At 40.4% G+C, this 25,476-nt stretch overlaps 1 protein-coding gene across 2 annotated transcripts in view; it reads right to left on the bottom strand.

Annotated features, from left to right (window-relative positions):
- Positions 1–25,476, bottom strand: part of PKNOX2 (PBX/knotted 1 homeobox 2) — a 275,457-nt gene that overhangs the window by 72,643 nt on the left and 177,338 nt on the right. For both annotated transcript variants that reach the window (XM_063311480.1, XM_063311478.1), the window contains 2 exons: positions 19,969–20,077; positions 3,299–3,438 (listed from right to left, as the gene is read on the bottom strand). In XM_063311480.1, coding sequence (XP_063167550.1) covers positions 3,299–3,438; positions 19,969–20,055 — 227 coding nt within the window. In that variant the 5' untranslated portion in view covers positions 20,056–20,077. The remainder of the gene's footprint in view (positions 1–3,298; positions 3,439–19,968; positions 20,078–25,476) is intronic.

Raw genomic sequence — 25,476 nt, 5'->3', positions numbered from 1 at the left:
ACCATTACCTAGGAATCATCTTTTCACCAGGTCTCCCAAGGTCATTCCCACATACCATTACATCTAGGCCAACAAATGCTGGGAAGAGAGACTCAGCCTTCTGAGAATTAAGGAATATTATATTATGAGTGTTGGACTGTAAAGATTCAGGTCTCTCTTGGGGTCCCCCTCATCAAGTGTCTCTCTCCCTCTCTTAAGCCACTTTGGGAGAGTCTTACACACAAGTGCATCTATGGAAAGCATCTTGAAGGGTGCACAAATTACATACAAGTACCTGTAATGGCCTAAAGTAATCCAGAGTACTGTTTAAACTCTCTTTGTTTTGTATTTCAGGAATGGATGGAGCCCTCCCCTCCTCATTTCCATAGCAACTAATGTATTTCAAATGGGAAAAGTGGAAGAAGATGGGAAAGGATCAAAGGCCAATTCAGTTAAGTAGCTTGAACAAAAGAGGCGCCCATAGGTTGGGCTGTGAGTTTTGCAGCTCCTTCTCTTAGGCTTGAACATCACATTCTCAAGGTTAGAGAATGAGAGGAACTTCCTACTGGTAATTTCTTAAATATTACAAGCCAACACTGATCTACACCAACACCTCTCATTTGTTACGGTTAGTTTACCATAACTCATATAAGCTGTTGTTGTTCTTAAATTCAGTGGGTTTTTATGTAATTTATTTGCTATACTTCTAGACTGCTCAATAACCATGCTCCTCTGGGTTCTGTTTTTTTTTGGGGGGGGGGCGCTGTTGTTATTCTTGTTGTTGTTCAAGAGTAACCAATCCAACCCTCACTGGAAACACTTATTTTTCTTCTGTCAAGAGAGCCTGGAGTACATCTTATGAATGTCAGGTTTCAGTGGAGATGAAACCTGTGCTCTACCTGTGTTCTCTTGTACCACATTCCTTTGAAAATCCCACAAGAACAAAGCAAGAAAACAATGGTCCACCTACTTCTCTCTCTTTGCAAAGTAAAGGTCAGTAAAGTGTCCTCTCCTTTTCTCTTCAGATAAAGGTGCGACATGTAAGTGCACCAGGAAAACTAATTAGTTCTGGGCATGGTGAATAAAATGACCCAATCCTATCCCTATCACATTGTACTGGAAGTTTTACAATGAATGGCACAGGCATCAGACTCCAAATAAAATCTTGGAATTTCTTTCCTATACTGAAGATGAAAGTTAAACTGAAAATCTTAGCTGTGTTACAGACCCGCCCACCGTGCAACTTAATCCTTCTTACAATGGTCTTTAGCTCTCCTCTCTAAAAAGGTTAAGTTTGGTCCCAGCTGTCAAAAAATCATGCAGTGGGAATTATTATGGCTATGATGAAAAAGCATCTAAAATGGGCAACTGCTGGGCAGAAATATGAAAACACTGTTAGACGAACCCTTACAACATTTCATTAGAATAGGCACATTAGAGCTGGAGGAAGAGAAGCCCACAATAAGCAATCTGAGAGACCAGTTCTTGCACAGAGATCTTCAGAACTGCAAAGTTTGAGAGATCCAGTTAGAGTTATCTAGTACTTCATTGCCAAGTTTCTGACTGCAGAAAGGGATGTTCCTTATTAGTGTCAATTACCACAACTACAAGCTTATTGAGTATTTCTACACCGCTTTTTTTTTAATCTGTTCAATTGTGCCCGATTCTCGGAGGCTGCCTGAACAAGCCCCTGCAGTTTTCTTAGCAAGGTTTTTCAGAAGTGGTTTGCCATTGCCTCCTTCCCGGGGCTGAGGGAGAGCGACTGGCTCAAGGTCGCCCAGCCAGCTTTGTGCCCAAGGCGGGACTAGAACTCACGGCCTCTGGGCTTCTAGCCTGGCGCCTTCACCACTACCCCAAACTGGTTCTCAAGACCAACCTACAGTTGAACAAACCATAGCTAAGTCAGAATGCTTACTCGGGGGTTTGGTTCAGAGGCGTGCAGGAACAGGAGAACAAATTATGTGTACACACACGTACACACACACACACTATCTCTCTCCAAGGGGAGAGCATAAAAGCTACAGCTTAAGCATTAATTTGAACTGAATGGGGCCTTGTTAAATTTATTGACATGAAATGAAAAATCCCCAATGTGTTTTTGAACTGTCATGCTACCCAGAGGCAAGAAATTTTAATTAAACCCCCCCCCCCTCCTCCAAGCACTCAGTATGATATACAAGGTTTCATTCCAAACACTCATCTTCTGGGCTCCTTCCTTCCCAGTGCTATCCTGCATAAACGTCTGGGCTTCCTTTTTCTTCAGCTTTCTTGCATATACAAAACATAAATCTGCTAACACATGGTATTAAAGTGTGAAATTGAAACATCACAAAAGATTCTGTTATCTAGGCTGCCTCACTCATAAACCTCATTTAGAGAGCAATTTTCAACAGTATTTGACAATGGCACTGTAAATTCCCATCCAGAATGCTGACATGCTCAAGAATTCCAACAGCTACTGGCTGTTTAGTGGTCTTTAGCAATCCCTGCCAATGGATGCCAATTAAGAACTTCGGGGAAATTCACTCATCACTGCATCTCAGTGAGGAAATGTTCAGTGTACACATACATATACATTTGAATGCACCGACTGGCCCCAAACTTCACTTTTCTGGGTATAGCAGTGGAGTTCCAATCTGCTTCAAGAGTGCATGCAAAAATGTGTATATTAAAAAAGAACACAAAAGCATGTTATCAGGGATGGTTCAGAAGATACATACTAAAGCAAATAACTTGGAAGGAGATGAACTGACAAATGTGTGTAAAAAAAATTAACAGACTTACCGGAATCTATACAAACACACGTGCACATTTCCAAGTAGATTTTTTAATGAAAAAAAAATGATGATAAAGTGATACCACCCCAAGTTGGAACGAAAAAGGAGAAACAGAGCAAACTAGTGGCCCCAAGTGTTCAATGTTGGTAAATGAAGCAGAATTTGGGGCATGTCCCCACTCCAAACTTGTCACAAGTGTTCCAGTCAATTCCATATGTGTGATCCATGGCCACGGGTTTGTATAACCACTTCTGGCCCTAATTAATTCTCCCCCAGAACAATAACTGCTGCACCACCCTTTTGCTGCTGTGATATAGAATTCCTTTTCCAAGAAATAAAGCCCACTCCTCCTGCGATTCCTCTGTTCTGCCTTGCACTGGAAGCTTTCTTCCATCTAGTGACAACAAGCAGCTACAAAACCGCCTCTATGTAACACCTACTGACAAGTTAGCCTTAGGCCAAATACTGGTAATCTCTCAGCGTGCCACCACAGGTATGGAGAGCAGTATTAAAGAGCAGACTGATAACATTATCCTCTGTACCTGTAGACAGCCCTCTTGTCAGCCTCCAGCTGTGCCTGAGGGTCGATGGGGGTGCTGGGTAGTGGAGCATTGGCCGCTGCTGAGGGTGTGGTGACGTGCACAGGCTGTGCTTTTGCCGGCTGCTGGGCTGTGGCTGTCATCTGTTAAGGAAAAGCACATGAGAAAAGCAAAACAGTTGAAGGACCAAGGGAATCAAGTAGGCACCGGCATTCCAAGGAGAGCTGGCCACCATCTCAGGATCTCTGAGAGCCTGTTGCAAGTATATTGGCACATTTAAAAAAGTTTCTGTATCTGAGGTAGAAGCACGAGATCTCCAACCTGAAAGAGACTGGGGGGAGGCTGGGAACCCAATGGAAGGGAGAATGGACATAAGCAATCCTTAGACAGAAGGTGAGCCTGGTGCCAGCTTATGTCATAAATGGCACTATGTCACCTCAGCCCAGGTGGCCATTCGAAGAGACTCTACCTTCATGAAGTCATTATAAAGGAAGGTTAGAAATTATTTTACAGTTTCCAAGATTCAGTACTTACCCCGAGATTAAGGCATTAAAGATACCTTACTGAAGCTTGTGCAGTTCTTGCCTCTTTGATCAGGCTTGACACTAGCTTTCTCTGTATGCATCTGTGGCATTGCAATGATGCTAGAAGACTGCTTGCATTTTAGGACTTGTATGTGTTGGAGGCCTCACTGCTTCGTTCTTGTTCCTTGGAATCTCCTATCTTGGGCATAGGTTTCTTTATAAAAGTTTCACAAAACAGTGGGAGATCCCCAAAACCACATTCTGTCAGATCCAAGCGATTATGCCTCCTCATACCCAAATCAGTTCAGGTCCATGGCACTAGGAAAAAGGTACTTCCCTGGAGTCTCATCCAGGTTAGACAAATTACAGTCAGTCTAAGGCAGTGTTTCTCAACCTTGGGAAGTTTAAGATGGGTGGACTTCAACTCCCAGAATTCTCCAGCCAGCCATGCTGAAGTCCACCCATCTTAAAGTTCCCAAGGTTGAGAAACACCGGTCTAAAGATATAGAGAATTCTCACCACAGCTTTCTGTCTCACTGGTCTGCCTGACTGCTTAAATATATGCAGGCCTTTTGTCTTTTGTGCATGGTTTTTGCTAAATGACCATTGTACCTTAGATTATATACAATGATCTCCATGTCTAATTCCGTCTGCTGCTAATGTGCCATTCGGCCAAGCTGAAAAGACAAATCATGAGCAAGGTCTCCCTGCAAATACTTCAGATAGGTAGCGTATCTGTATAAGATTTCTTCACAGTGAAATGGGATTCTGTGCCTCAGGAGTAGATTAGGAGGTTTAGATGCCCTTCATATATTTTGCAGTAAGGAGAGAGAAGTCAAGGTGGTTTTCAAGCTACAACCATAATCAGCTAAATCTGCCTTGGAGTATTCTGAGCAAAGGGCATTAGCAATCCAGAGAAGAACCTGTCAAGCCGTTTCACCCAAGAAAGTCAAGCTAAATACATTTTCAGCCTAGCAGAACAAACTCGTCCGTATGGCAATTTGCACAGTCCATCTAATTCAGGAGTGGGCATCCTGATGGCCATGATTCTCATATGATCCCCACTGCCCTTCCAAATGTTGCCATTGAACAGTCATTTTTAACATGAGAAAAAGGCCACATGATTAAAACATAAAGAGCAACTAGATTAAACAATCTCAACTCAATTACATTACAGTTAAATAAAATACAGTTTCGCCTGATCTGCACATTTTCTTCCAAACCTGCCTGCAGCCTCCAGCATCTCACTGAAGGATCAAGTGTGGCTCCCTGCCCACCAAAATTGTGCATCTCTGGCCTCCTCCACACTTATGTGGGAGTAAGACCCAGTAAAAACAACTGTACAGCTTTCCCTAAACTGATGCCCTCTAGATGTGTTTCTCTTCAACTCTCAGAATGTATTCCTGGGATTGGAAATCCAAAACATCTGGAGGGTCCAGAGTGGGGGAAAGCTGCAATGAGATATAAAAGTCAGTGTATATGCAGCAGGTTTGGACTTTAGTTGCCATTAGTTAGCCAAAAGATGGAGTTAAATTTGCATATTGCAACATCTCAGTTTGGTACCTCCAGTTGTTTTGGTGTTACAACTCCCAGTACTTCTAACCAGAGGGGCATAATGGTGAAGTTAAAGTCAATAATGGCTGCACTATTGTAATTATTTACATTTGTATTTTATTGTCAAATGTAAGATGCAATAGCTCTGTTTGCAAGAAATAAAAAAATGAAAGTCCGTATACTTATTTTAAAATTACTAAAATACAGTATTTATTTATATCAGTTTAGGGTGCAATCTTACAGATATTTATTTGGAAGAAAGCTCTAATGAACATACTAGAAGTTATTTTGGAGTAGACATGCTTAGGGTTTGAATACAAGATAATCAAATCATAGGGGGAAAGCGTGTAGCTGTTCTCATAATTCTGAAATTAATTGCACTAAAAAAGGCCTTTCCCAGCCTAGCATCCTTTAGCGTTAGGGCTATAATTCCTAAAATTCCAACCAGCAATGCTTTTGCATTCGCAAAGTATCCAAAACATGATGAAAGTTAACGTAGCTGGGTGGCTTGGGCCGGGAAGTACCTCTCAGCCCAAACTATCACAAAGATTATTGTTATGGGATAAAATTGGAGAAGGGAATACTAAGTATATCACCTTGAACTCATAAGGGAAGGGAGAATATGACTCTTAACAAACAAATACAGATAATGCCCTCCCAGTTGGATAATTAACGAGATGGTTTGGGTTCATAAAAACAGGTAAGTCAGTGTTGTACTAGGAATTAGCATGCTAGGAAATGTACCTTGGAGTGTCAATGAGAGAGGATTCTCACTGCAACACAGGGAAAATGGGCTGAAAACTTCAGAGTAAATGAAAGTAACAGCCTTCAAATAAAATAGCAACAGCACAAGTGAGGAAGGATAAAAGGGGGCACTTAAAAGTTAAACTCCCCAGAAATTCACGGTGAAAATAGCTTGTTATCTTTATTGTTGAAGGTGTGGGCACAGCTAACAATCACTGTGGAAATTCTAAACAGGATTTTACAAAATCGTATTACATCCACTGCTCCAGAATGAATGCATTTCACCGCCAAGTGACCAGAGGTCTGTGTAATGCAAGAGATTTTGAAGCTTTCAAAAAGATGAGAAGAATGTAAAGTGAGGGTTGATTCATCTGAACATAATGGGCATTGTCATCAGTTAACACGGTTCTGTTCCAAAGCCATGGAGCACCTTGCCACTGTTTTCAACCTTAATTAAATCAAAAGGGCGATGCTATGGACTGATCAAAGCACTGGCTTGATAACCATAACAAGTCTTCCTCCCTCCTTGCGTACTTTACCAAGCCTTTTGTAACTTGCAACACACCTTTTGGATCTAAGTAACACAAAGCCGATCAAATAAATCTAGTATTTATCTCTTTCTTTGACTCAGAAGTTCTCAACTTATTTTTCCTAAACTGTGAAAAGTAGGCATCATAAGTATCATGGTCTATTTAGTATTAAACATTTATTTACTACATATGCAGGTTGCTTCACACATTAATCTATAACATGATCTATTTAATTTTGGCTTAGTTGTAAAGTAGTTCGTTATGTTTGACTCAACAAATCATAATTAAACAACCATGACTTAACAAAATGTATGAATCCAGAAACATATCTACACATCTGCATATATCCTTTTCTCTATTGCACCTAAATTAGGCCACTGCATTACTCCATGTGCCTTTAAAAGCAATTTGCAATATAATTCATATGATTTTATGTCTTGTTATTTATATCTGACTTTTTTGGCCAATCAGCACCCCCTAGGTGGCTTATGTCAGAGTCAAAACGAACAAATATTATAACAAAACAGCACATCAGAAGTTAAGAATTGCTGGCAGCTTAAAAAAATTAAGAAATTAATATTTTAAAACCCAGGAAGGCTAAATGATCTTCGGAATAAGTCGGAAGTCCTACCCTAGTTAGCCAAAGCGGTCAATTTCAAACTGACTGAGCTCCATAGCCAGGCCCCTAAGAAGAATGCTTTCTCACATCCATGGGTTATATTTACATTCTGAGTGTTAACTATTTATGCTCTCCATTGTAAAATGGAGATTTACAAATAACATCTCACATTTAATTTTTGCCGGGTCTGGACGCACTCTGGTGTGTAGCTACTCTGGAGTAGGCTACAGAGAAGTCAAGAGAACCTACTGAATACATAGGTTTGTCCTGTGGAGCATATATGCTCAGATCTTTCTCTTTAGAACGCAAAAACATAGAAACTCTTCAGAACATCCTACACAGCTTACAAAAAGCTGAAGAGGAGCCTACCCATGTGGGGAGCTTGGAGGCAGGACTTGCACATGAAGCCCCTCCCCTCCCCTATCTTTCATGCATGAATAAGGCTTGAATACAGCTTGTTTTGACAGTAATGTGGGCCTCACCACCACCCACCACCCATGAGAAATTGGAAAAGATGTTGCATATTTAACACCACTGTTCCTGTCCACTACTTATTCCTTCAACAAAATAGCAGGATAAGAACTTTACTTCGAAAAAAAGAGAAGAGCTGTGATTTATTATTAAAAAAACAAAACAAAAAACAGAAGAACAGGATTTTTATGCAGATTTCCAATTTTCAAAAGGCAGAACCTCCTGTGCATTGGAAGAGATTATGCTCAATATTACTGGCCCTTAGCAGAACCAGATTATTAAAGCAGTTACTCTGGTCTCAAAGGATGTGTTTCCCATTGCTTACGCTTTATTTTCATAAATGCAGTCCTTTCCCCCCTCTTTTTTCTGTCAGTCAGTTCTGTGGCATTTGAAAAGCTCTGTCAAGCCGCATTTCAACTGGACCAGGAAAAAAAAAGGAAAGAAAAAAAGGAAAAGAAAAAGAAAAAAACCCAAAAGAATATTTATGCTAAAATGCAAGTCATTGCTGCCAGCTTTTCTCTGTGTGTAAAACTGAGTCCTTTTAGCGAAGTCTGCTAAAAGGTTGTGTTTCTAAGGATTGCTAGGGGCAATCTGCATTTAAGGGCAACTTAGTCCAGTTCCTACATTTGGACAGGTTCGTCTAGGCCAACCATTTTTAGGGTTTTCTTCCTTTTAGTCCAGAGGGAGCAGAGCGTCTCGATTGAAGGGGTAGCAACTAAGTGAGAGCCCAAACCCAAAACACAGCCTACTTTTGATTCTCTGAGAGCCAGTCTGGTGGAGTGGTTCAGGCACCAGGCTAGAAACTGGGAGATTGGGAGTTCTAGTCCTGCCTTAGGCACAAAGCCATCTGGGTGACCTTGGGCCAGTCCCTCTCTCTCAGCCCTAGGAAGGAGGCAATGGCAAACCACTTCTGAAAAACTTTGCTGAGAAAACTGCAGGGACTGGTCCAGGCAGTCTCCAAGAATCGGACACAATTGAACAGATATTTTGTTTTCCTTTCTGTACTAGGGTATTCCTAGTGCCCCAACTCAGAATAATGACAGCAAAGAAAATGATAGCAAAGAACTGGTGTCTTGTCTTGTCTTGTCTTGTCTTGTCTTGTCTTGTCTTCCCTTTTCTTCTTCCATGGCAGTGGAGACCAGCTGCCCCCGTTTTTTTCATCCCAGTGTCTGCTTTATCTTCCAAGCTCCTGATCTGGTTTCTTTGTTAGAAGAAAAGGCCATCCTGGGAGGGCATTGCAAATAAATCCCCATGAGAAAGAGACTCATGGCTCTTAGGGAAGGAACTTTTAAAACGCCCACTGGAATAAATAATATAAATAGATGGCATGTGTCCCTGCCCTCTCATCTGTTGGTATGCAACTTCAGCCTTTTATTCTTGTTCAGAAACTTTTCTAGCAGAGATGGCAGCAAAGCTTACATTCTGGTAATATGTATTTCATGGACTCATAAAGTCCATCTCAAGGAAGTGGCGGACTTGACAAAACCAAATTTGTGCTCTGATTTGGATTCAAATTTGAGAAGAATTTCTCAGAAAAGAATATCTGGCTTAACTCACCACAGGGCCGCATTAAAGCCAACTGATGCCATAAGCCCAGCCCCCTTTGCTGTTGCCAGCAATAAAGTAAGTTCAAAGACACCACCTAGAGAAAGTCAAAAGAAATTCTCAGGCAACCTGAGAATGTGGTAGAGAGCCAGAAACCTCTTTCTCAGAGGCAGAAAACTTTTGAGAAATTACAAAGCCAATTTTAACAGAGGTTGTTAAAAAATGCAGAAGTGTTTCTGATTTTTGGAGGCTAGCTTTCAGCCAACTGGTTGGATATAGTAGGGGTGGGGTGGGGGAATCTTGTCTGCCATAATGTCACATTTCATTTTTATCAGTCTTTTCCCACTACCCTCTTTTGCAGAATTAGGGAACTGCCCCCCAACAGTCTGACTTTGGTGAGAAAGACTGACAATGATGAAGCTCTTCTATTGTCAAAAATGTCTTTCAATTCCCCATTGCTGTTAACTACATTTCCCTGCTGCCCCTTCTGTCTCCCGTTTCAGCTGCCTAAGCAAGAAAAAAAGTTACTCTCAAGGAATAACTAATGCGAACTGGATCGGCATTTTGCAAAGCACCGTGTCTATTCGACTTCATGCGCTTGAGCTGGGGTGGGCTGATGGGGAAGGAAGGAACTGAGAGGCGCACTGAAGCGAGCAAACAATGACAGAGAAGTTCCAAAAAGCCATAAAAGCTCCCACCAAGGTATCATTTGTGCAGAGTGACCTTTCTCACCGGAGGGAGTCATTTAAGAGACGAGGATAAAGAGGCCCATGTGACTTGGAGAGGAGGCTCATCGTCAAAGATTTCACTCCTTGACAAGGGGGCAAAGCCATCACCGCACCTTTGCCGTGTCTCTCGGAAAGACTGAAGTGATGCAGATGGGCATTTGCTCATGCTTTAATATTCTACAAGATGCTGTTCTCCTGATAAGTTGGAACCTAAACTCCAACTTGGAACCTAAACTCCAACTTCCAGCAACCTGTGCAGTCTGGGAATTCTAGGAACTATAGCCTGAAACACATGAAAGGCGCAGGTTGGGAAATCAAACATAGAATTACAGGTAGTCCTTGACTTACGACCATTTATTTAACGACTGTTTGAAGTTACGACGGTGCTGAAAAAATTGACTTATGACCAATCCTCGCACTTATGACTGTCGCAGCATCCCTGCAATCACGTGATAAAAATTTGGGCACTTCGCAACCAGCATGTATTTTTGACAGTTGCAGTGTCCCGGGGTCACATGATCACTATTTGTGACCTTCCCAGCCGGCTCCTGACAAGCAAAATCAATGGGGAACCGCATGATTCACTTAACGACCACAGCAAAAAAGGTAGTAAAATCAGATGCAACTCACTTAACGACCACATCGTTTAGCAATGGAAGTTCCGGTCCCAATTGTGATCATAAGTCAAGGACTTATGCTTCATTTAGCATTTAGCGTTGATGCCAATTAGCGGTGGCCGTGCAGAATTTTAGGAAGGGATTTTTTCCCCAGCCCTATCTTGAGAAGCCAAAGACTAAATCTGCGGTCTTCTATGTACAGGGTCAACAGCAGACAGTGGTTCTTTTTGCATGCAGCTGTTTCCAGCATCTATAGCCTCTAGCCATGTTTCACTGACTCTCGTGTTTCATTGATCCTAATTGCTGCAAGTTAAGTGAGGTACTAGTGAAGCAAACATAGGTGATGTTCTAATTTCCAGCTTTGAGAAATCAGAAATAGCTAGTGGGAGGTAGGGATGTGCAATTCAGTAAAAGAAAACTTTAGTTGATTTTATGAGTTGTAACAGACAATATTTGTTCTGTTGATTTGTCTTGCCTTTATTTTTAATCTGGCAATTTTTTTTGCAGCTGTTTGCCTTCATAAACCTTCCCAACATATGGAGCCTTTTTTACTCTATTTCCCTGATCGACATATTTTTAAAGTTAATTTTGCCCCAAGAAAGTCTTTATTTTTAATGCTTATTGAGATAACTATCATTCTATGGAATATAAATGTTTAAATGGTTGGCTGTTTGTTTCTGGCTCTTTTCCATAATTCTCAGACTTCTTCTGCAAGAATGAGTAAAGGACTTGTGGCATCTTAATGATTAAAAAGTATATATTGTCACAGATGATTTATGGATCACAATCTATTTCATCAAATGCAAGGAGTGGATCTTTTTTTTTTTAATTATTGTGAACCGCCCAGGATCCCCCGTGTGGGGGAGGTGGGCGGTGATAAAAATATGATAAATAAATAAAATAATCCATGAAAGCTTCTGGTATAATACATTACTTAGTCTTTTAATGGGCACAGGACTCTATTATGCCACAGAGAAGGAACCTGTCATACTTAACCAAACTTATTGTAACAAGTCTGCCTCCAAATGTCTTCATGAAGTTAACACTTCTAATGTCCCTAAACCATTTTATTACTTTATTTTATTTACAAAAGTAAGGATTGGAATAGGAGCAGGCAGCTTCTAGGAGTCAAACCACCTTCTGGAACGCTTCCTGCTCCCTTACTCCCAAGCTTTTGAAACTGAACACCTGGAACTCTGAAGGGGCCCTTGCACACTCCAGAAGCTTGAAGCCTTCCATCATGATTTTAACGTCATCTGTGCAAGTAGACATCTCTGGAGGGCTTGAATGCATAGGTAGTTTGTTGAAAGTGATGGGCAGGAGGAAGAGTTAAGTAGCCAGTAGCTTTCTAACTCCTCCAATAAACCTTAAAAATGAAAAAAAGGAACACAAAATTATCAGCAGAGATCATTTGCTGGAGGAAAGGACAATGGGCTTTTTATTTAGACTTGTCTCAGGAATCTTTAAGGGAACATTTAAGTTATGAGAGAACATTCGATAGAAGTGAACCTGTCAGTTAAGAGCTTCCGCGAGGATTCTAAGTGACTCAGAGCTATTAATATATAGTTCCTTCTGAATCTGCAGAGCAAACGAGAAGATGGCTAGAATAAAAAAGGTAGAATTATGCAGAGAAGAAGGTTTTTTTTTTTTTAACATGGAGAGATGGTATGCTAAAACCAAGCCACTTTGTAGATTTAATAGGTGTGTTCAGAAAGAAACCAATCAATAACATTTCATTTCAGTCCCACCTAGGAGAAATCCCTTGAGATTACTAAGCAAGTACACACACAAACAACAACACACACACACACACACAAAGAATCTGTGCCTGCTTGCTTCCTTACATCATTTTTGTCCTTATTACTTAACTTATTTAAGCTACTAAATCAAGATGAAGTGATGAAGCCTCAAAAAAGTTGAGAGAAACATGTTTATAGTAATAATGTATAAATTATAAATTGACTGAAGTGACAGCCTAAGACATTTAAAAGCTCCAATTCATAAAGCAAGGATTCATTCATTTGAAAGCAGATGGTAACATCCAATTCTTTAACAGCCATTTAAAAGCAGCCAAGGACAGAGCCACTTGTACATATCATACGTATTGGGGGGGGGAGGGGGGGTTCTATACAAATGAGGCCACCATAGAAAAGGCCCCACTTCTATGCCAGGCCCTCTAGTTCATCTTGCCAGTGATAGGAGAGCCCAGTCAGATCCAAATAAATTCATTCAGATGCAAGGAGTCCTTCCAATGAGCTTGTCCCAAAGATGGATAGCCACCGACTGGCAGATTCATACAAGCTGAGCACCAGCTGCCAAGGGGCAATATTGAAGAAGGGTATTGCTCTCCTGACCATGTTTGTGAGCTTTCTAAATGCATCTGGTTGGCCACTATGCAATACAGAATGCTGGACTGGATGGGCATTGGCACGATTTGTCAGAGCTATTCTTCCATATAAGTTATTTAAGGCTTCAAAGTTTGGTCATTTTGGTCTAGTGGTTAAGGTGCTGGGCTAGAAACCAGGAGACTGAGAGTTCCAGTGCTGCCTTAGGCATGAAAGCCGGCTGGGTGACCTTGGGCCAGTCCCTCTCTCTCAGCCCAAGAGCCAATCAGGCATGGTAGGAAAGTTCTAGTCCCACCTTAGGCATGAAAGCCAGCTGGGTGACCCTGGGCCAGTCCCTCTCTCTCAGTCCAACTCACCTCACAGGGCTGTTGTAGTGGGTAAAATAGGAGGAGGAAGGAAGATTAGGTATGTTTGCCGCATTGAGTTATTTACAAAAATTGAGTTATTTATAAAAATAATGTAGGCGGGATATACTGTAAATAAATAAATGAATGAATTTAAACTGGGACCCAGATGTCATCGGCAAAGGAAGAACTGAGCAAACCAATATAGCAGGAATGGCTAGAGTCATAAGAATTAAAACGGAATAGGTGAGGGATGGGAGCTCAGTGTAGACTGCATTATGTGAATGCAAATCATCCCAGGTTCCTTCCCTGGCATTGCCAAATAAAACCATCAGGGAAAGGAAAATCAGAAAGAGAATTTGTCAAGAATGCTAGAGACCTAGTATGGGGCTAAACCGATTCAATATAATGTAGCATTTTGGAAACATGCCTATATGATGAAGAGCTGAAGCTCAGTGATAGAACATCTGCTCTGTGAGTAGGTGGCTTCAAGATCAGGGATGAGTAGCCCTTTTTCAAGATGGATGCTGCTCTGAGGATTGTGCAGGGTTGCCCTCCCAAAAGCAACCAGGGTTTGGACAAATAGAGATCAAGGAATTACAAAACTGAAATTAATTTAAATTTAATTTTTAAAATACAGTTAGTATAATTACTCCCTATATAACCCACACCTTTCCCTTTCTGTAACACTGAATGTAACAATTCAGAATCACATTGGGTTGGGTGGCCTTAAAAACCCAATCAATCAGTCACTCAATTTTGGCAAGTTCTGGACCACATCCAACATTGTCAATTAAGGCATCCCCATGTAAGTAATACAGTAAGTGTTTCTCCACCTTAGCAACTTTAAGACGTGTGGACTTCAACTCCCAGAATTCCCCAGCCAGCCATGCTGGAGTTAAAGTCCACATGTCTTAAAGTTGCTAAGGTGGAGAAACACTGCAGTAGGCTAATGTAATCTGGTTTAGGGTTCAGTTATTTCCTACGTCCCTAGAAGCACCTTCTGAAATGGAGTCTACTACTTCTCATGATGTCCAGAGATATACATTCTACTGGAAATCAGTGTGCTTCTACCAACACTATCCAGGAGTCCAATGCCATATAATCAGTTCCAGTTGTATTCCAGTTATTTCCCCCCCCCCCCAACATAGGCACTTATTTTATGGCCTTGCTGAAAGCTGCAAGCATTTTTAAAAATTGGTTAAAGGGCAGAAGATAAATTGCCTGCCCTGCAAAATCAAGACTTCAACATGCAGGGAAGCAATTATAAGGCTTTGCCAGGTTGTAGTTTAAATTGCAACCGCTCTTTCTGACCCAACTTTGATGGCATATGACTCACCTGTCAAAAGGCTACCTAAGAAACACATCCCCATGTTTTGTAAGAAAACCTTCGCAAGTTTTCCTAAAAACCCAAAATGTTATCCAGTGATAGCTGCTAGTGCGACAGATCTATTGTTGGATTTGCCGTTCCAATGCGCAAACACTGAAGTGTGGTTTGGCACAACTTTGGTCAACTAGGAAACACATATTTGATGCAGTGATCACTTTCTCCTGGGATGTGAAAGTGTTTTGACACAGTGATGAGCCAGGGGGGTTCTTTCAGCAGCTGTGATTTGTTAATCCACAGTATAATGTGAATTAAATTAGGCTCTTCACACTTAACTAACCCTCAATCTGCAATCTTTGTAACTCTTGAGGATTCTGATTCAGCTAACAGGCTAATCCCTTCAGCACCAAACTTCTCCCAGCTGTTGGCTTGCAACAGTTATGGAGGGATTCCAAACATTCAGGGCCAGTAAACTTAATCCTAAAGCTGTTAGGCTCTAGTAAAATAACAAGAACCCCCAATTTAAAGCTGTTAGCCTTAATTAACAGGAAAGGAGGCATTCCAGTTGTGTGCTGAAACATGGAGCTTAGACACAAAGTCTTCTTCCATAGCCTCACACCCAACTTTCTTTCACGCTAATGTTAGAATTTTAGATCATGGTACTGCAAATATCAGCAGCAATTTCCTGTATTTTGAAGGGTAATCCAACGCCATAGACCAGTTTCCATCCATCTAACATCCAGCCTCTAAATGTACAGGTGCTTAAAATATTGGCTCAGGGCCAACGCATGTGTGCATGTTTGCAGAAGGGATGGGTGAATCTGTCAATTCAATTTTTGCTCAGTATTTCTTTTTGAGTCCTGCTGGGTCCTATTTCCTCCTCTGTTTACACATTTCACCAGAAAGAAAAATAGCAAAAACTTTCACAAACATTTACAGTAATTGAAATTCAACATATCTGGAAGAGATGGGTTGGAGAAAGCTGTGTTAGAGCGTTCTTAATCTACAAAGATGCATATGGCTGCCTCTAAGGACAGATTAGACTACTTGAAAAAAAAAAAGGTTTATTGGACTGAGAGCACAGAATTAGTTCAGCAATTCCTGCAATCCTAGGAGCTGGGTAATTGGCTCAGCTCGCTTATCCCAGTTTTATCTTAGTCAGGCCTTTTCTTTCTAAGAGTTTTGTTAATTGTCCAGGTCTTAGCCCTATAATAAATTGAGAGGGGAGAGAATTATACCATTATACCAAGTAATATTTTCTTTCCCGCTACATCGGCCTGTCCCACCTGGTCAGGCAGAGAGGGCATGCTACGGACCCTGTCCATGAGAGATTGACAGAAAGGGACACTTTGATAAAACAACGATGCCCGTTGTTAGACAGAAACAGACTTTAGAATAATCCATAGGGATGCTTTATATTTATGATTCTTTTAAGACACAAGTCATGTGCTTGTTCCCAGCACGTTTGTGTCTCTTCCAATTTGCTCCCCTATTTCCAAATGAAAGCTGAGATTCCCCTACTTTCAGCAGCTGGACTTTTATGGAAAAAACAAAATGAAACCTCAACTTAAGGGAATTAGAAAGGTTATGTAAATATGAAATATCCCTGGTATGAGAACTTGGTCATGCAAGCTCAGTACTTCCTTTTCTGCAAACTGAACACATTTATTTTGAGACCCCCATGAAGAGTTAGAGTAAGTTGAATCACCTCTTTATCATGGTTAAAAAATTACCTTGGTCACATTCTGGGGGATTTAAAACTGCACTTAATTATACATGGATAATATGACAGCAAGAAATTGATTCATTTGACTTTTGTTTTTCTACCTGTTGGAGAGGACAAGCTAAGATCATGGTATGCTCATTTGCTTGGTCTGCAGTAAGTATCTAACATCGGATCCAAATAAAACTTGATCTAATTGAGCCATTTTGTTTCTCATAGTGCTCAACCAGATGATCCTATTGCCCACCAAACAGTTTTATCCCCCTTGTGCTCCTCAGCAGCTGGCATAAAGTGGCATGTTGCCTTCTTCCATTTTAATTTTACTTATTTTATCTAATCTGTATCTGGAAGTAGTAGCCACCATGGAAGATATCTGGCAAGTAGCTATTGTCACAGATAACTTTTGAGAGATGTCTCCTGTATGAATTTGTCTAAACCCATTGCATGTCAAATAAGTCAATACCCATCATCACACATTTGGCAGACACACAGTTTCACAGATTTAATTCTATTGCCCCAGCGAGTTCCACAGATTTAATTATGCTGCATGTGAAAAAATGCAATGCTTCATTGTGAAAACAAAATCTTGAAGTCCTCATCTGCACAAACAGGGGAATTTACCTCTAGCTAACAAGTACAGGATATATTATTTTGTGTAAGAAGATAAAGTCTTCATTTGGCCAGCCAGAGGTTGCTCGTCTACTTAACATGATACCTGGACCATAAGTATAATGTACATATAAAAATGAGCCCTCTGGAGATGAATCCACTCAGCTTCTTCCCCATTATCACTTTGACAAGCTTACATTAGAAGGAGAGGCGGTATTACTGCAGACAAGAACAGAGTATACATTCATAACTAAATAATGAAGCTTGTTTCCAGAAGGTTTGTGATGGGCAACAAACTTATACGGCTTTGAAAAGGAGTGAGATAAATTCATGGAGGATAAAGATATAATTCAGAATATTACTGGGCCATAAATAGTGGGGGAAGGCTAATGCCAGCCTCCTGCTTATAGACTTCCCTATGGTTGGCCATGGTAGGGGGCCACAGACTCAAGAAAGACCTTTTGTTTGACTCTCTTGATCTCCTTCTGTTCTCTTCAAACAGGGATTTTCAGTTTCTACAGATTGAACTGGGAGCAAAAGCATAATCAGGAAGGAAAATGTTGATAGCATCAAGGCAACCTGATTCAGTTTCATTCTAGAAGTCCAATAGGTCCAATTTTGCCCCATGAGCTGCAGTAATTTCTGCCTCCTCAACTAGCTTCATAAGAGGCAACTTTCTTGTGGCAGTAGGGTGAGTACTCTAAATGTGTCCTAGCATTTTGAGGCCTAGTTGTACCTAAGATTGGTCACAAATGCCTGTCAGAATGGACCACCAGGTTTGTGGACAGGGAAATGTGTGGGTGAAATTCTCCAAACAAGTGTCCAAGGGCAGGACCTCCCCAGGTATCATGGCAGAAGTTCCAGTGAAAAAGTCAGTGGAAGCAGATTCCTCCTAAGATCTTCCCTTGGGGTTTATGGAAACATGGACAGCCAGGGAGGCTACAGACAGCTGGAGAGGGGGTTGTCCAAGGAAAGCCTTTCACAACTTTCATAATCAATGCAGGAATAACATATACCACCTGGAATGATTTATCAGAAATTCTCTTTTCCTTCGGACAATATTTTTAAAGGAAATCCTCTCTCTTTAAAAGATATGACAACTGGTATTAAAAATGAAGGGGATTTCCCCTTTCTGGCACTCATTCTACCAATATCTAGAAATTCTTAACTTGAAAGGGGCCCAGAATTATGAAAATCTTTTCTTACCAACAACAGCAACAATAACAATCATCACCATCTAAGATGTTAAAATGTCAGTGGCCCAGATGTTACTGCCCCAAGGGTCTTCTGGCATGCTATTTCCATGAGTTGCAGAGAGACAACAGTTCTTTTTTATAGACCTTAAACCTTTTACAGCTCTCCAAGGGGAACATTAACTGAGAAATGCAACAGTGTCTCCTTACAGCTGGTGAGTCTATACAACATCCCTCCTCCAAAGATGATTCCTTCCAAATCATGTAAGTGCCAAGATTGATGTCTGGAAACAAACTGCATCCAAAGTTCCAGGTTTTGTCAAAGGGGAATGTAAAATAAAATCAAGAGAAGAACTGGTGGCAGAGGGATAGAGTTGTCAATGGTTCTCTTATCTATAATTATTAGAAAGATTTAAAGTAGACAAAAGAATTTATGGTTTTGAACATTGTAAGACTGAGGAAGAAATTGTGCACAAATGATGAACATGTAATTGCTAAAATGTATAAACTTTTATTGAAATTTGAAACAGAAGAAGAGCAAGTGAAAGAATGTATGATAAAGTGGGCTAAAACTTTTGGTTATAATATACAATGGAACAATGGGAAAATATGTGATTGAAAGGACTGAAAGAATTTACACCATGGTATAATCTTAAAAGAGCATTTTTATAAAATGATGTACCGTTGGTATATGACACCAGAGAAATTCTCTAGAATGTATGAAGGTACTTCAAATCTATGATGAAAATGTGAACAACAAGAAGGGACATTTTATCATGTTTGGTGGATGTGTAAAAAAGCTAGAAAATTTTGGATTCAAATACATACACTGATTCAGAGGATTTTAAAGATTAATATACAATTGAGACCAGAGGTTTTTCTTTTGGGATTGATGGACAAACAGTTGGAAAAAAGTCATGGAACTTTGTTCTTGTACATGATAATGGCAGTGAGATTATTATATGCACAAAGATGGAAAGATTTGGCATTACCCACAATGGAGGAATGGATGGTGAAGATGATGGAACTTACTGAGATGAGTAAATTGACTTCTTTGATCAGAGAAAAGACAGTATCTATGTTTATTGCTGACTGGAAACCACTTATGGACTTTTTGCACAAAACAGAAAAAAAATGAACTTCTGAATTATGGTTTTGATGATTAGGGAGGATAGATTACAGAAAGAGAGTAATCATACAGAAAGAGGTAAATTTATAATTATACCAATAACTGTTGTAAAGAAGATCGGAAGCTACTTCTTTGTATCTTTTTTCTTTCTTTTCTATTTTTCTATTACTTCCCCCCCCCTTTCTTGCACTTTTAGCTTTCGCTTTGATTTCTTTCTTTTTCTTTTCTTTTTCTTACTTTATATTACTTTGTATTAGTCTTTACCTTCTTAAACATCATCAATAAAAATTATATATATTTATTTAAAAAGACAAAGTTATTTTTTTAAAAAAGGAGTAAAATAATACTAGGCACTCAATTAATTAATATTATAACATTTATATCACGTATGATTGTGGGACAAAAAGAGCAGAGAAGTGAACTCAGACAAATAAGTGTTGTGGAATTATTAGGACAAGCATAACTTGCAAGAGAGGGTTAAAAAGTAGGCTCTTCTTGCTTAGCCCCATAGCCAGACATAAAGGTAGATAGCAAGGAAGGTGTATCTCCCTGCCTGCATGTCTGCTCCTCGGACACCATGTTTACGCTTTTCTCTTGCTCCCAGCAATAGCATGCCAACAAATACTGCAAACTGGAATGTTGTGGTTGAAAACAGAAACTTGAACACTTACCTGTTGGGGTTCTTGATAAGGGGGAGGGGGTACAGTCTGTGTGGCCATCATTGTCAGAGATGGCGCTGGGGAGACATGTTGCATCATGGGGTTGATTCACATCTAGGACCTATTGGCAGAAGAAAGTTCAATTGTTACCAAGGCAAGGCAAGGCAAGGCAAGGCAAGGCAAGGCAAGGCAAGGCAAGGCAAGGCAAGGCAAGGCAAGGCAAGGCAAGGCAAGGCAAGGCAAAGCAAGGACATCATTAGCATAATATTCACTCAATTCATCTTTCCATAGCATATTCACATTTCCTAAATTTATACAGCAAACTATCCAAATGTGGTATCTTTCTGATATGTAAGAACAATGCCTTTAATGCAAATCCTGGGAACACCTTTGGAGGACACCAGGAGAATATATGCATATTGAAGAACAATTATCCTATAGGAGTTGTACTTTTTTTTTATTTTGCAATTACATGCCTCTTTTTTTTAAAGCATTCCTTAGAGAAAGTTGCAATCCAAAAATCAGCACATTGATGACAATAGTGCCCCCAAACATATAGTGGAATATTGCTTCAAGATTGCACATTAGGAAAAGTGTACAGATGCTTGTAGAAATGTGTGCAAAAAATGTACATGCATTTTCAGCATACACACAGAAAGATAATGATTATAAGATGATTATGATATAACAGCCAGTAATTAAAGTCCTGGACTAGGAGTGGGAGATCCAGGGTCTAATCCTCCCCTAGGCATGGGAGCCATCCAAGTGACTGTTCCAGCCACCTTCTCTCAGTCCTATCTATCTATCAACCTGCCGTGGACCAGCACAGTAGATTAGGGTCCATAACCTTAATGAAGAATCCTTCCTCTTGCAGTGGATTTGGGCCGATAATTTTCATATTATCTACTGTATATATCACATATACTGTGTGTATGTAGGCATGTGTGTTTTTGTGTGGCAACTGCATGAAACATATGAAATGAGAAGCAGAGTCTAACATTTAGGTGTAGCCATTCCTAACAATTCCTAATGTGTACCACTTAATGTTAGGGCTATAAACCACAGTAAACAGCATATTCTAAATATTCACGTCATTTTATATTCACTAAGAGGCCAAACATTTCAGGATGCAAACATATAGAAAATAGCCCCAAGTATGCATTGTAATCATTCTTTTTCTTTTGCCAGAATGATGGTGGGATAAAATACCAAGATTCATTTCTTTCATCAAGAGAGGAGAACCTTCCTTGGCTTTCAAGGCCTGTTTTAATTAATACCTAGGGTACCAAAACTCTTGAGATTATTCCTGTCAGACTGAGTTTAAATTATCTACTCTTTCTGATACAAAGTTTGATTTTAGTAGAAGTTGGTGTATTTCTTACTTTGTCAAAGATACTTAGAGGTTCATTATTTTTAAATAGTCCCACTGATGAGCACAGAACCTAAACAAAGAAATGTGAAAGGGGCGGTTAACTCCAACCATATTTAATGCTAATGGCGTTAGTCGTATAGGATTTTTTTCAAACTCATCTTTTCTCTAAGGAATTTAGAGTGGTGTGGATGGTCCCTTCCCAACTCCATCTCCAGAACAACCTGATTGGTTAGTTCAGATGAAGGTTAGGGATCTAAGCTTTGCTACTTTTAAGCTGCTCTCTCAAGTCATCCTGTCTGTTTTTCTGAATACAAATTGTAATGTCTTTCCTTAAAAGAGCTTTGGGAAACATTTTTAGTCTTTTTTTGAAACTAAATCTTTATTGTGTCTTTCCTAAAAGAGAGACAAGAATGTGAAGGCTGAACAGCAGACCATTATTATCTGAGGAAGGACAACACATGGTGCTCTGCATCTTATACCACTTCCTCCAGCTTCTAGTAAAAATGTTGCATGACTAAGGCAAGACAAGCTTGGTTTAGTAAACAAGATAGAAAACACAACAATCCCTTACTTCCTCTGTCTGGCAGGCTCCTTATTTTCCCAGAGGTCTGGATTGCTTGTTTGCATTTAAGTCACTGGAATTCTGCTAAAGACCATGGATTACCCACACCCGATCTAAGGGAGTGATGTCTCATGCTGCCTTAGAGTTGGGCCCCACAATTTTGAACAATCATTAGCCATTGGCTTGGTAGCTAAACAAGCTCCTTGTTAGAGGCAGTAGACAACTGGGTTTACACTACGACCCCTTTCAACAATATTCAACAAAAGCTTTCCCACCCCCACTAACAGAAATCCAAAAGAACATTTCAAGCGCTCTCTGAATAAGACAGAAAAAAGAAACCTCTTTCACTCAAAATGAAAGCTTCTGAGAAACTGCAAGCACAGATTTTGGCACAGCATTAGATTCCATGTGTGCTAAGCCATGATGGAGTTTGCTTGGTTTTAGCTCAGCATATCGTGTGGATCCAGCCCAGTAATTCATAAATCTGCTTACTGTGTTGCCCAGTGTGGCTTATTAAATAGTTAAGCAAACCTATGGCTTAGAAGGGTATTTACACTTGCCTACTGCTGGAAACTACTTGTTGAGAGTAGAACAGTGCATACCCTCAACCAGTGTTTCTCAACCTCGACAATGTTAAGATGTGTGGACTTCAACTCCCAGAATTCCCCAGCCAGCCATTCGAAGTCCACACATCTTAACGTTGCTGAGGTTGAGAAACACTGCCCTGGACCAAGCTAGCGCCATATTTAAGCATGGGCTTTTAGTATAAAAAATAATAGATGCATACCACAGCCTGGGAATATTCATGGGGGTAATGCCAGGTGTAGAGACACCAAGGAATTCACAGGAAAGGCATTTCACAGGCTAAGTTAGTTTCTCACACATTTTTAATGGACAGTCTGTTCTGCACCCGTGACTAAAGAACATGCAGTGTATTGGGTATAAAACCTTTACAAACCCACCCCCTGGCATGGACATGCCATGGTAGAACATTGCATACACACCTGGTGTCCATCCCAGGGAGCACTGCACTCTTACTCCTGTAAGTATTTACCTTTAATAAAGCTTGTGATAATCATACTAGCTTTCAGCTCCTCTTCCTTGGAAATCTCTTATGGATATTGGCCCCTGGAGGGCATTTACATTTGCATTTACATTTGCAGAAACAAACATCAGGGTTAGTCTTCATGTGTTGCTTATGGATATTCTAGTGGTGTCCATTTGGCCAGTGGACTAAATGTCCCTATATTCATGACAGCGTATCTGATCCTGATGTAACTAGGGATATATCCTCTTCTCTTTCCTTCCACCTTTTCCAGAACTGGAGCCTTATTCCAGAGAGCTAGGTCTTCACACAATGTGTCTGAAGTAAGAAAATTTAAGCTTGGTCACTTCTGCCTCAAGTGAGAACTCTGGGTTGATTCCATGGTATAGGGCCTGCTTCTTTTTTTTGAGGGAACCATGTATCTCCCATAGTGTCTGCCCAGCAGATACAAACCAACAGGGTTGGTGTGCTCCAGGTCCCTTCTATTAAATAGGGTCTCCTTTTGGGACCTATCAGCCTTCCCAGGCAGACCAGACAGGAAACATGACCAGATGAGCTAATATTACTTTATTGTAAGGCTACATCAACAGAATCTGGCAAGTCTGAAAGTACAATCCTCCCACCGCCCCGTCTCCTTTACAGCCTGAAAAGCCAGGGAGGGTCCCTTCTGAGCCTCTTCCTCTACCCATTATGCAGCTGCAGGCTATGCCCCCTCTTATCTGACCATTCCCTAGGCAGCATCTCTTCCCCTCATCTCCCAAGGTCTTTCCCACATACCATTACACCACCCAGGAAAGGTGCCTTTTCTAGCAGGCACCTGCCCCTTGGAATGGGGTTTCTCCTAAGATCTGTGTGGCTCCCACCCTGGTGGCAATCTGGCTGTTTCCCCAGGCTTTGAACTAGGGTGACTGGAGCCCCTTATGGGGTGTAGATATGTTTTCTATGTTAATGGCTGGGTTTGCCATTTTGTTATCTACTTTTTAGATAACTTTGTTATCTACTTCATTCTCTATTTAGTTTGGGTTTTTTCTTTCCTTATTCATATTGTATTTTATTCTGTTATTTTTCTCCAACACCAAAGTTGGAGCATGTATGTATGCACATATGTGTGTACAGTATACACACACACACACACACATGCAGATACCACTGCATACTGAAGTTTTCACAACTTTTATGAAACTTTTATTACTTAGACGAAGGAATAAATTGGATTAGTATCAATAAAGTGCATTTTGAAAACTGCCCCCCAAAACAATCAGCTCATTAAAGAAGCGTTCATTATATCCTGGTGATACGAAACCCATTAGGCCAATTAGCATCCTATTAAAATGACACTAAGTCTTCCTCAGAGCAGCAATGAGTTAATTCTGTATCATGTTAATTGCTCTGTGAGCACTTGAGAGGTGTATCCTCCAATGCAGGAATTAACAGCACACTCTCCCCCCGAGAAAAATAAACCAGATCTAATTGTAAAGCTTGAAGGGACTCAGCCCAGGCAAAACAAGACTTCAACATGCTTCCATTGATGTAGTATCACTTGTGAGTTATTCCAGCCTTCCCTATCTGCTGGCCTCCAACAGTCCTAGACTTCAGCTCCCATAAGTCCAAGCCAGACTGATCTTTGGGGAATTGATGTCCAACATATATGGAAGGCACTAGGTTGGGGAATGTTGGGCCAACAGGTATGAATGTGACATTCTCTGCTTAAAAGTAACAAACCCAATGAGGACATATTTGTTTTTAAGAGGAAAAAGAGAGAAGACTATAGAACATGTTGGGGAGCCTGTGGCCCCAAAAGAGATTTTATACACCAGTTCCCATTTGTTCTGCTAATAACATCTGGAGGCCACTGTGATAATGGAAAAGTAAATTACAATGATTTTAATAGCACTGCTAAATTTGACAATGCAAAGAAAAGGTATATATGTGTGGGGAATGGATAGTTATTAACCAAAACAGGGAAAAAATAATTCTATGATCTTATTTTTACCAGCCCTAAAATTCTTTAGAGTTTAATTCATCCCTAGTCAACGTAGCACTAATGAAGTCCTGGCTCTAAGCCTGCGTAACTGTGGAGAAAGATAACAGTTATTAACAGGGGGCAACTCAGCGCTTGCTTACAAGGAAGGAAGTCCTCCTGAACAGTGAGGGGCTTACTTCCAAGGAAACAAGTTTAGCAGTGGGCTAAAGAAACCTGACTTCAAAAAGCATCCAGAAACTTCAAGTATTATGGAACATTCTTCCCCCTGAAATTAGGTTAGCTCCATCCCTGTTAATGTTCAGGAGGTCCCTCAAGACCTGATTATGTCACCAGGCTTGGGGGTCCCAGGGAACCAGTGACATTTTAAAGTGGCTGCCCTATTGTGGGCAATATGTGGTTGCTATACTTCTCTCTCTGTTTGTGGTCTGTATATTCTAATGTTTAGATAATTTTTAAATTTGTAATATGATTGTCTATATTTTTATAATGATTGTTTTATAATGATTGTTTTTAATATTGTGGTTTTATTTGATGGTTGTACACCACCCAGAGTCACT

Source organism: Candoia aspera, chromosome 9, assembly GCF_035149785.1.
Source record: "Candoia aspera isolate rCanAsp1 chromosome 9, rCanAsp1.hap2, whole genome shotgun sequence".
In the NCBI taxonomy this organism is placed as follows: domain Eukaryota; kingdom Metazoa; phylum Chordata; class Lepidosauria; order Squamata; family Boidae; genus Candoia; species Candoia aspera.
The sequence above is the reverse complement of the archived record's forward strand: the minus strand, read 5'-3'. Positions and strand labels throughout refer to the sequence as shown.